Source organism: Mesoplodon mirus (genome assembly GCF_964341445.2).
Source record: "Mesoplodon mirus genome assembly, chromosome: 8".
NCBI lineage: Eukaryota > Metazoa > Chordata > Mammalia > Artiodactyla > Ziphiidae > Mesoplodon > Mesoplodon mirus.
Genome location: NC_138984.1, coordinates 3,313,925 through 3,325,600, shown reverse-complemented (window position 1 = coordinate 3,325,600; position 11,676 = coordinate 3,313,925). Strand labels below are relative to the sequence as shown.

Sequence of the window (11,676 nt, the reverse complement as noted above, 5' to 3'; positions counted from 1 at the left end):
CACAATGCCCGTATCTCCAAAGTTGGTTTTTTTTTGTTTGTTTGTTTTGTTTTTGCGTTACGCGGTCCTCTCACTGTTGTGGCCTCTCCCCCTGCGGAGCACAGGCTCCGGACACACAGGCTCAGCGGCCATGGCTCACGGGCCCAGCCGCTCCGCAGCATGTGGGCTCTTCCCGGACCGGGGCATGAACCCGTGTCCCCTGCATCGGCAGGCGGACTCTCAACCACTGCGCCACCAGGGAAGCCCCAAAGTTATTTTTATAGAGGATTTTTATTACCTATGAGATGTCCTTATGCTTTATTGGGAAGAAAACAGAAAAAATAGATAAGCTAAAAAAATAAGGTAAGAAAAGAAAAAGTCAGAATCCTCTCTCAACCAGCAACCTTGTTCATTCCTCCAGACATCCATTCACATATTAACTTTTAGCCAAGGCTCCTGCAAGTTAATTTATGGGTAAGTAGGCGAAGTCCATTCCAGAAGTTACCTGACAGCTGTGGCTTCTCGGGAAAGGGCCAGCCTGAGGAATCTTATGCTGCCAGATTCCCCTGAAAACATCTACAGCAAAGTCTGCCCAGAGGCAGCCTTTTGGGTAAATAAACAAGCCAACCCCTCAAGTCCTTCCACACTTGCAGCTCAGTGGCACCTGGGCTCAGAATCCCAAGGAAATAGTCACACTGGAGAAAGTAGTACTTTGCTCCATCACCACAAACACAGCAGTCTGTGATGGTTAATTTTATGCGTCATCTTGGCCTGGCTGTGGAGTCCAGATGTTTAGTCAAACATCAGTCTAGATGTTGCTGTGATGGTGATTTTCAGGCGAGATTAACAGAGTACACGCCATAATGTGGGTGGGCCTCGTCTAATCAGCTGAAGCCCTTAAGAGGAAAAAGATTGAGGTTCCCGAGGAAGAGGGAATTCTGCAGACTACACTGGGCTTCCGGTGGGAAAATCAGCTCTTCCCTCGTCTCCAGGCTGCCGGCTGCCCTGAGGATTTCAGACTTGCCAGGCCCAAAGTCACATGAGGCTATTCCATAAAATCCCTCTCTCTCCCTTTCTCTTTCTCCTTGAAAACACACACGTGCACACACACACACACACACACACACACCTTATTGGTTCTGCCAGGGGAAATGGCCCCATGCTTCTCCCCCAGCCTCAGGTGCTTCTGGCAGCCCTTGACGTTGTGCCTGGTCTTGTGGCCGCATCCCTCCCGTCTCTGCCTCAGAATCCACATTGCCTCTTCCCTTGTGTGTCTCTGCTTGTCTGTCCTCTTCTCATCATGACACCAGTGATTGGATTTAGGGCCCGCTTTACACCAGAATGATCTCGTCTTAACAAATTACATCTGCAATGACCCTATTTCCAAATAATGTCGCATCTGAGGTTCCGGGTGGACATGAATTAGGGAGGACACTATTCAACCCCCTACAGAGCACCATTAGGTCCAAAAGCCAGAACAAAAACCATCCGTCATCACGCCACTTACTGCGTGCCCGCTGTGTACCCGGTAATCTACCATGTGAGTGTGTAAGCTCAAAGACCTCAAAACTGTGACTTCGGGCTTCCCTGGTGGCGCAGTGGTTGAGAGTCCGCCTGCCGATGCAGGGGACGCGGGTTCGTGCCCCGGTCCAGGAGGATCCCGCGTGCCACGGAGCGGCTGGGCCCGTGAGCCGTGGCCGCTGAGCCTGCGCGTCCAGAGCCTGTGCTCCGCGACGGGAGAGGCCGCAGCGGTGACAGGCCTGCATACCGTAAAAAAAAAAAAAAAAAAAAAAAAAACTGTGACTTCCACCCTGAAGACTGGGGTTCTCCTAACTATGCTGAGGACACGGGGGTCTCCTCCACGTGGCTCTTCCAGTGCAGGAGCGTCATCCGCTCACAGCAGCCTGGTGCACCTGGAACATCCTCTCAGGATGGAGGGAAGGGCAGGGGCCAGGGTGGCTCGGGGCAGCCATGCCCTTGAGACCTCTCGGAGCGTCCCTCTTGACCATGAGCCGTTCATCGCGCATTTCAGGAGGTGAGTCTCCACCCCCGCCCCTGCCTCTCTAGCCCAGATTCTGACTGTAGCCCTGCAGCGTCCACAGCTCATGGTTCTAGACACAAGAGTGAGCAGGGTGATGTGTGTCCCAGGTGCTGGCCAGTCAGGGATGGACCGAGCCTGCTGAGAAGCCCTCCGTTGGACCAGCAGGGAGCGGGTCACTGGATCCAGCCATGTACGCCTCACAGACACCCCACATGGGGTCCCAGGAGCCAGACTGTCATCTCTCCCCAAAGATCTGAGGCCTCTGTGTGTGGAGTACTGTTCACCCACACCTGCCATAAATAATTTCTAGCTAGAGATACAGACCAGGGAGCAGCAGACTGTGGCTCCAGGTGTTCTCGTAAATAACGTCTTGCAGGTGCCCCCTGGGGCTTGGGGGTTCCTGGCGAGAGCAGTAGAGTAGCACCTCCAGTTCTCAAAGTGCCCCCTCAGTAACTCTGGGTCCTCTTATGGCTGCCACCAGAGACCACATGGGACATCATTCCCCTCTGTCAGCAGGGCGGAGCAGAGAGCCGTGGGCGCAGGGGCTGGAGCAATGCCACCCTGTCGACCAAAATAATCAATCGACAGTCTATACTAGGAATAGGAAAGAGATTTATCTGAGCCAAACTGAGGGCTACAGCCCGGAAGCCAGCCTCCCAGATAACTCCAGAACTGCTCTGGAGGAGCATGGTTTTCAGAACAGCTGTGTATCTTGTCAGAACAAAAAACATTAATATTAAACAAGTCAGGGATACATTCTTTCAAAGTTTAAAAAAAAAACAGACCAGCAGGTACACAGCGAGCCAGCATGGCCTTGGCCCTGGGAAGGGAGTCTTATCATCAAAGGAGCACCAGCATCGGCGTCCCAGGAAGGGAGGCATTTCATCTTTATTTTTAATGTGGACATTCTTTACTTCTGGTCAGTGCGCCCTTTTCTTTAACGATTAGAGCAGACGTACAATGTATGTTTGATGGGCCACAAACAGGATGTTCTAGTTAACATACGGTTCAAGTTAATGCATGTATAAGCCAGAACGACTCCCCCAGACCTCAATATGTGAACATTTATTTTATCAGCACCAACCCGCACTGAGACGAAGCTGCTTGGCTGAAAGAGAAGGATTCACTACCCCCACACACACACTCATGCACACATACACACACACACCACACATGTGCGCGCACACACACACGCTTGCACACACGCGCATGCACACTCACACACACGCGTGCACGCTCACACACGACGTGCACACACACACATACTCACAGACACGCTGACACACACACACACACACAGGCTCCCACGATGGTGCCCAGGAAGCTGCCTCCAGCTGCTGTGATCTCACACTGTCCACTGCCCCTGAGGCCCAGCTGCTGTGCACACATCCGCAGGGAGAGGACCCACCTCGAGACAGGACCACACCTCATGTCAGTGCTTCTCCACCATCACCACTCTTCACAAGAGCCACTCTGACCACCGCGGACCCTGAGCTCCCCTGGGCATTCTGACAGTATCCATCCCAGTGGCCTCAGCCTGCAGCCCGGGGTGGAAGCCACCCGCCACGCTCCTTATACACTCCCCCTCACCAGCGCCCCCCGACTCCAGACTTTCTGGGAACCCACCACCCATATAACCTCCATCACTAGGAATGGGCAGCCATGGCAGGAAGGAGAAGCGCCCGTGACTGACCCTCTGGGGTCCAGGTACTGCTCTGGAACTTTCCTCGAAGTCTGACGGAGGCTCAGGAAGGGCCATGTGGCCCCTGCACACGTCCAAGGAGAGCAACCCGGGAAGTGTCCTCCCCAGGACAGGCTCTTTGAGATGATGCTCAACAGCACTTAAATGACCTTTGCTCTAATCTAGGATTATTCAGTATATGAACGAGCTCAGTTCTGAGGGCAAGTGAAGTGGAGAGCAGTGCTCAGTTATTTAAAATAGCACAAGTCCGATGAATCTACCCAGAGAGTATGTGAAAAGCCCATGAGAAGGAAATATATCGCATGTGATAAATGGCTGGATTCCCTGATATGATGGATGTTTTTTTTTCTAGCTTTCTGTATGTGCTAAGTTCTTTCCAAATGTATATACATAGTTTTTATAATAAAAATAAACTTGTTTATTATTTATTTCACAATGGAAATACATGTATTTGTTTTATAATAATAATAAACTTGTTTATTTTAAACAGTAATTATGACAATTCTGGAAAAGCCTAGAAAAAGTAATTTTTCAGTGATCGGAACAGGACGAAAGTGGCTTGCATGTAGTGAATGCAGCTATGAAAATCCCCATAGGTGCCTGGGAAGGATTATGAGGATATATCATTCAGTTGTGAGGGCCTCGGGTGACTTGTCCCTTCACCTTTGCATTGGAACCTGGGACTTAAAGGAGGAGGGAGACAGCCGCGGGGTCCCCTCTGCGTCAGCCATCACGCGGCTGCGAGCACCCAGGCTGGTGGCACCTGACTGCAATTGCCCAAAGCATGAAGGAGGAAGGCTAATGTGTTTTAAAACCACTCAGCCCAAATGAAATTATATAACCCAGGAAGGGACACATCACATCGCTAATGAGAGTTAAAAAAAAAAAAATAGAAGAAAGAAAAGAACAAAAACAACTCTCTCCTGATGCCGCCCAGTGAGGGAGGCGGGCGGGGAGGGACGGGCGGGTGTCGGGTCGACTGCTTCCTCCTGGGACTATAAAAGGGGGAAGCTGGCTGCCACCTGGGTCACTGCTCCTGGTCACAGCACTTGCCAGCCTCGTGGGAACCTCGGTGAGTAGCTCCCAGGGTGCTGGAGAGGGTGGGGGTCCCTGACACCCCACCCTCCTCTGTCAACCTTCCCTCCGCATCCGGGCAGGGGTCAGTCCTGGCAGCCAGGACTGGCGGGGCAGCCACCACATCGCTTGTGCATCTGAGGGCCACGCCGGCCTGCCGGGGCCCCGGTGCACAAGGCTGCCCGTGGTGGAGACAAAAGGTGAAGCCGTCCAGGCAACTCTGCTGGGAATGCAGACCAGGAATCCCGCCGGCCAGGCCACAGCCAACCTCCAACTCTCAGGAGGCAGGTCCTTCCTCTGGTATCAGGTGCTGTCAGGGTTCTCCTAAGACACCCTCCACCCAGCGAGGGTCCCAGCCCAGGGGGAGGAGCAAACACCCCAGTGTCTCTGGGTGCACCGCTTTAGTACTCCGCTTTTTTATTTTTTTATTTTTATTTTTGGCTGTGGGGATCTTAGTTCCCCGATCAGGGATTGAACCTGGGCCCCAGAAGTGAAAGTGCCGAGTCCAAACATTGGACCGCCAGGGAGCGCCCTTTATTACTCTGCTTTGATGATGGCACCTCCATTTCCTCTAAGTTGGAGTCCCCCGCCACTGAGTGTGAGACACCCCAGCATGTCTCTGGAAAGGAAAGGGGTGGGCATCTTAAATCTCTTGCATGGAGAGCACTTTCCGGGGGCTGGAAAGCCAAGGTCGGCAGAGGGGTCCTCCCTGAAACAGGCAGCCTCTCTGGCGTCTTCTGTGGGTTCCTGAAGTGCCAAGGGTGGGTGAGGTGGGAAGACCCAGCCCTATGAGCTGGGGGCACCTGCGGAAGGAGTTGCCAGGTCTGCGGGATGGATGCTGTTCAGGGCCTCAGCCCCGGCAGGGTGAGAAGTGAGTTTTCTGGGTGTCTCTGTTGCCCGCAGCACCCTCTCCCCCAACACCGGCACTGGGGGTGTCCTGCTGCATGAGGACAGGTCCCACCTGCTGCAGGTTGATCTTGGAGACTCAGTAGCTGGGATCTGGGGTCGTGGGGAGGGTGAGTGCTCTTGGGAAGGATGGAAGATGATGACACTTCTACAGTGCCCGGCTGGCAGCTGACATTCTCCAGCCGGCACGGGGCAGGATGCAACCGGGCCGAGGGAGGGACAGAACCCTGCACCAGGGTCCTGGTCCCTGAGCGTGGTCCAGGCTCAGCATCCCCTCGGCTTGCCTCCCTGGGCACGCCTGAGGTTGGGCCACACCCCATCCACCTCTGCAGCAACCCCGGCTCCTCCGGGCGGCTCCCCACCAACCCCCTCATCTCTGCCCTCCCTGCCGAGGCCAGGTGTGCACACCCACAGTGGCGCGGAGCCCTCCCACACTCCTGGTTCCCTGACACAGACAGGCAGACAGATGGGGGCAGTTCCAAGAGAGCCCCGCTCTCCACATCCACAGCTCACGTTCCTCCCGGCTTCCTTCTGATGACAGAGGGTCCTTGCAAACATGACTGAGCACGGCAGAGGCCACCACACACGTGGTCACCTCATCTAGTGCTCACCGTACGGAGGAGAGGGCGGGGTGCCCAGGGGAGCAAGGGACTGTGCAGAGAGCCAGGTCGCCTGCTACCTCTACGCTCACTGCCATTCCAGCAGAGCAGAGAAACGCACAGCAGAGCACAGCTGCCTGCACACGCGTGTAACCCCATGCACACCCCCTCACGTACACAGGGGCGTGAAAACACATGCACACCCTGTCGTACACAGGTGCACACCCATGCACGCGTGCACTCACACACACGCTCACGCACACGGGCACGTCCACTCTGACGTGCGCAGCGCCCGCGTTACCTGAGGGTCCCAGCTTTGTGCGCACGCGCCCTCACGCGCTCTCACCTTTACCTCTGCCCCAGGTTGCGCCCTCCCGTGTGGGACCCCAGCTCGAGTGGGCCTCTCAAGGAGCCCGAGGGATGAAGGCACCGGGGGCCTGGCTCCTGTGCCTGCTGCTGCTGGGCCTGGCCCACCCGCACTCCACGGAGCTCCGCAGTGAGTGCCCAGACCCCCGGCCTGCCCTCCCACCCCTCCGCCCCGGGGTCGCGGTGGGGGCCCGGCCACCTCCTGAGCTAGGGCACCATCCTTGCTAAGTGCCCCAGGGCTGGGGGCTCGGCCTCCTGCTCACCAGACCTCTCCACACAGTGTCCCTGACACCTGCTCCCAAGGGCCCCTGCCCGACGTTCGGGGGAGGGGTTCAGTCCTCACCACCAGGGCAGCCTGGGGCTGAGGCCACTTTGCCCATGAGAACGGGCTTGTGGGGACAGGAAGGGAAGGGGGAGTTTGAATTCCCATCTCCCGAAGCCACCGCGCCCCCCAGAAACGGCCTGGCCAGGCCCTCTGGGCGCCCCTCCTGCGCGGGCGGGTCCCAGCAGGGCCTGGCGACTGGGCAGCAGTGAGCTGAGCGCTTGCACTGGGCCCTGCCACCGCGGTTGCACACACCAGGGCACGTGCATTCACACACTGCTCTCTCTCTTTCCAGCCCCCGACATCAGTCCTGCCTGGTACATGGGCCGTGGAATCCGGCCTGTGGGCCGCTTTGGCCGGAGGAGAGCAGCCCTGGGGGATGGACCAAAGCCTGGCCTCCAGTGCCTGCCCGTCTGCTTCCCCCTGGCAGGAGGCGCTGAGCCCTCCCAGGGTGGCTGACAGCTCAGCTCCTCCAGGAATAGCCCCAGGAGCCTGCCTCCAGCCCCCCGCCCCCTCCTCCACAGGCTACGTCCCCTTCAGTCCCAATAAAAGCAGCTGGCCTTGTTTACAAGTGTCTGTGTGGGGACAAAGTGGGAGGTGCTTTCCCTTGTGGGATGTTAGCATAGAGGACCCTTAGAGCCCAGAGGCTCTAGGACTTGTTCAGGGGCGCCCAGCATGGAGAAGGGAGGCTGGGATGTCCTCGGTCGCTGCAGCTCCTACCACCCTCCCCCAAGCCGCCTTGAACGGCTGCTCAGGCTGTGCACTGCATGAGGCCACCACGCAGGAGGCCCCAGAGGAGGGCAGCCCCGCCCCCCAGCCTGCCCTGCCCTCTCTCTGCCCCAGGACTTTTCCCCTCCCTGTTGGTACTCGGGGGAGAAAAAGAAGCACGGGTGGCTTGTTTCCAGTACTCTTAGGTTCAAGTATTTCAACCCCAGCTTGCGTCCCTTTCAAATCACACGGGGACGTCCCTGTGTCCTGTCTCAGAGGGAACTCGCTTTGGCTTCGGGGAACACACAGGCACAAACTGGGTGACTGGGCCCAGCCGCTAACTTCTTGGAGCCCCGGTTCCCACGCCTGAACCTGGGGCTAGTAACCACCCCACCTCACTCCTGAGCTCAGGTTGGTGCAGCCAACAAGTGTGGATGCTCTGTGAGCGTAAACCCCCTTCTCCAAGGCGCACCCCCTAGTCCAGCACTGGGGTGGGGGGCAGGGCAGGTTTAACCAGTTGCTTCTGAACCCAGAGCTCAGGGCCCATCAGGCCTCTGCCTGCAGGGTCCCAGGAGCCTGCCCGGACCACGGGACTGCTTCTGTCCATCCACACTCAGGAGGGCTCGGGATGCAGAGCAAGCCCGCAGGACCCCAGACACCAGCCATCCCTGCTCCAAATCAAGGAAGGCGGGTCACACTCACTGGCCAGCTGAAGGAGGCTGAGCTGGCCCAGACCACCCAAATGGAGCTGCATCAGGGCTGCCCCCCTTCCCAGCCACAGGGAGGCCAGAGGGAGGCCGGAGGCCCGTCTCCTCCCAGGGGAGAGCTCCCGCAGCGTCGGCGCCTCCCCAGGGTGGATGCACACGGGGGAACAGGAGGGCGGCCAGGTCTGCTTCCTGGGCAGGCAGGTGCTGGGCCAGGTCAGGCAGCGTGGAGAGCCCAGGAAAGCAGTTTGGCGGTTCTTCAAAAGTTAAACCTGGAGTTAGCACACGGCCCCTACCACTCGTGGGTACGTACCCCAGAGAGCTGAGAACCAGTGTTCAAATAAATACTTGTACAGGAATGTTCATAGCAGCACAATTCACAACAGCCAAAAAGGTAGAAACAACCCAATACCCATCGATAGACGAATGGATAACAGAACATGGTCCATCCACACAATGGATTATTATTCAGCCATGAAAAGGAAGTTCTTTCAAATGCTACCACATGGATGAACCTTGAAAGCATGACGCAAAGTGAAAGAAGCCAGACACAAAAGGTCCCACAGTGGATGATTCCATTTATATGAAAGGTCCAGAGGAGGCAAATCCATAGAGACGGAAGTAGCTTGGTGGCTGCCAGGGGCTGGGGTCTGCTCCATGGGTACAGGGTTTCCTTGTGGGGATGAAAGTGTCTGGGAACTGGCCCGAGGTGGTGACTGTGCTAAACACCACTCAATCGTACACTTTAAACAAAAGAGTTCACAGCCCCACATGACGCAGACATGGAAACATCAGTGTGATGAAGGGCTCCAGATTCCAGCCACCCAGTGTGTGATACCCTGTCAGGGAAGCCCCAGGAAACAAATATATCTTCTGAGCCCAGAGAAGTAGAGAGGTGGAAGATGTTATGTTTTCTACAAATTCTTATTATGAAAGTTTTCAAACTTACAAGAAATCACAAAAATATTATGATGACGTCTAATACCTTGCACTAAATTCTGCAATTCTCACTGTATTTACTTTCTCTCCCCGCCACCTCCCCTTCTCTCTCTCTAACGCTTGGAAGTAAGCTGTAGACATCATATTTCCCCTAGAAATCTCAGCATCTTTCTCCTCAAACTAAGGACAATCTCCTACGTAACCACAAAATTATCACCATGCCTAAAACATTTTGTAATAATTCCTTAACATCATCGAGTTTTTAGTCCATACTCAAAAATCCCCAAATAAGGCAAGAAAATCTTAGTTGTCTTTTCTTTTTTTTTGGAAGCCAGGCTCCAATCTAATCTCAAGGTCACCCTTAGTTATTTCTCGTCACTCCCAGATCATCTCATTTTGTCACAACATTGACTTTCACAGAGGCCTGGATGTGTTACCTTGTAGAACGGATCCATACGTGTGACCTGTCAACTGCTCCCCCACGTGCTGTTATCGTGTTCTTCTGTCTCCCCCCTCCCCCCCCCCCACTGTATTTCCTGTCATCTGGGCAGCGGATCTAGGGGCAGAACTGGACTCGGTTACCACTGAGGGCATGAATGCTCTGTGTCTGTCCTACAGCATCATACCTGATGGTGGGCTCTGGGCCCCGCTCTGACTGGTGCCAAGTCTGGCCCTTTACGGAGAGGATCTCTCAACTGTAAAAATCTCTCGGGTTCCCCGTCTGCTCACTATGCGATCCGCAGAGGTCGTGGGGACTCATGGCACTAGCCTGTTTCCCAAAGAGCTCACGGCCAGTGATGTACACCTACGGAATACCTTCTCTGGGATCAACTGTTATATTATGGGTTGTACAACGGTGATTCTCTAATTCCTTCCACATGTATGAGCGGGGTTCTTCTAAAGGACATATTTCTCCTTTTTTCTCCTTTCCTCCCTTTTTTTTTTCTTTTTTGTTCAGCAACTTACAAATCATTCTTGATGCTCAAATTGTCCTAAGTTTGGCCACTGAGACCTTCAAAAAGGGAATACATTTTAAAAGAAAAAAAATGGGGCCTCCCTGGTGGCACAGCAGTTAAGAATCCGCCTGCCGATGCAGCGGACACGGGTTTGAGCCCTGGCCTGGGAAGATCCCACGTGCCTAGAACCTGTGCTCCACAACAAGAGAAGCCACCGTAATAAGCCCACGCACCGCAACAAAGAGTAGCCCCCGCTCGCCGCAACTAGAGAAAGACTGCACGCAGCAACGAAGATCCAACGCAGACAAAAATAATTAATTATTTTTTTAAAAACGGTACCAAAGGGGCTTCCCTGGTGACGCAGTGGTTGAGAGTCCGCCTGCCGATGCAGGGGACACGGGTTCGTGCCCCGGTCCGGGAAGATCCCACATGCCGCAGAGCGGCTGGGCCCGTGAGCCACGGCCGCTGAGCCTGCACGTCCGGAGCCTGTGCTCCGCAACGGGAGAGGCCACAACAGTGAGAGGCCCGCATACCGAAAAAAAAAAGGTACCAAAAACAAAAGAAAAAGAAAAAGAATGGATTCCTGAGTCAGCCCTCTGGGCACAGGGGGCTCTTCCAGGGAAGTTGGAGGAGGCATTAGAAGCAGAGGGGGACGGGAAGGGTCACGGCTACAGGCAGGACAGCAGGGCTGCGCCCAGATGCTGCTTCTCGTCCTCTCTGTGCTTCCTGCCTCCATCATGAGCACGCACACTCACACATGCGCACACGCACATGCACACCCACACACACGCACGCGCACACACACCCCGGCTCATGAGAAGGGTTGGAGCAGCTTCCCTGGATGCGGGCGGGACGGTGAGCTCACCCACCAGCCTCCCCTGAGCATCTGCAACCCCATGGGCTCATCGCCCCCCAGGCTGTACGCCCACGCCCCCTACCACCACCTCACGGTCCAGGACGGGCTGAGATCGGGTGGGAGAAGCACTGACACAGAGAGAGGCTTCCATAAACGTCTGCGGTGGCCGGGGTGGAGGCTGTTTGTAGAAGAACCTGCCTTTTCTTTACATCACTGGGAATATCGGCTCGTATCCTCTCTTGGACACATATTTGTTGAGCGCCTGGCATGTACCAGACATCATACCAGGCACCTGGAGCCCCACGAGAGGAAGGACAGACAAACCCCTGCCCTCATGGCAGAGCGCCCCCTTATCTGAATATTAGGTCACCAGGTGGGCTCAAAACTCCCAGGGCTCAAGCCGCACTGCAGACGGATTTAACCAGGGCTTCTGGCGGGCACAGAGATGCTGCCTGCAAAGGCTCCCAGGTGATTCCATTGCAGGGCTGAGCCCCACCTGCCTCGTGGGGGAGAAGGGGAGGAAA

The 11,676-nt window shown here is 55.5% G+C and overlaps 1 protein-coding gene across 1 annotated transcript; it reads left to right on the top strand.

Annotated features, from left to right (window-relative positions):
- Positions 1 to 6,721: 6,721 nt before the first annotated feature.
- Positions 6,722 to 7,448, top strand: PRLH (prolactin releasing hormone; the record flags this gene model as incomplete). The annotated part of the gene is made up of 2 exons (XM_082630387.1): positions 6,722 to 6,797; positions 7,285 to 7,448. The coding sequence occupies 2 exons, from the start codon at positions 6,722 to 6,724 to the stop codon at positions 7,446 to 7,448; spliced, it is 240 nt and encodes a 79-aa protein (XP_082486513.1).
- Between the last annotated feature and the right edge of the window lie 4,228 nt (positions 7,449 to 11,676).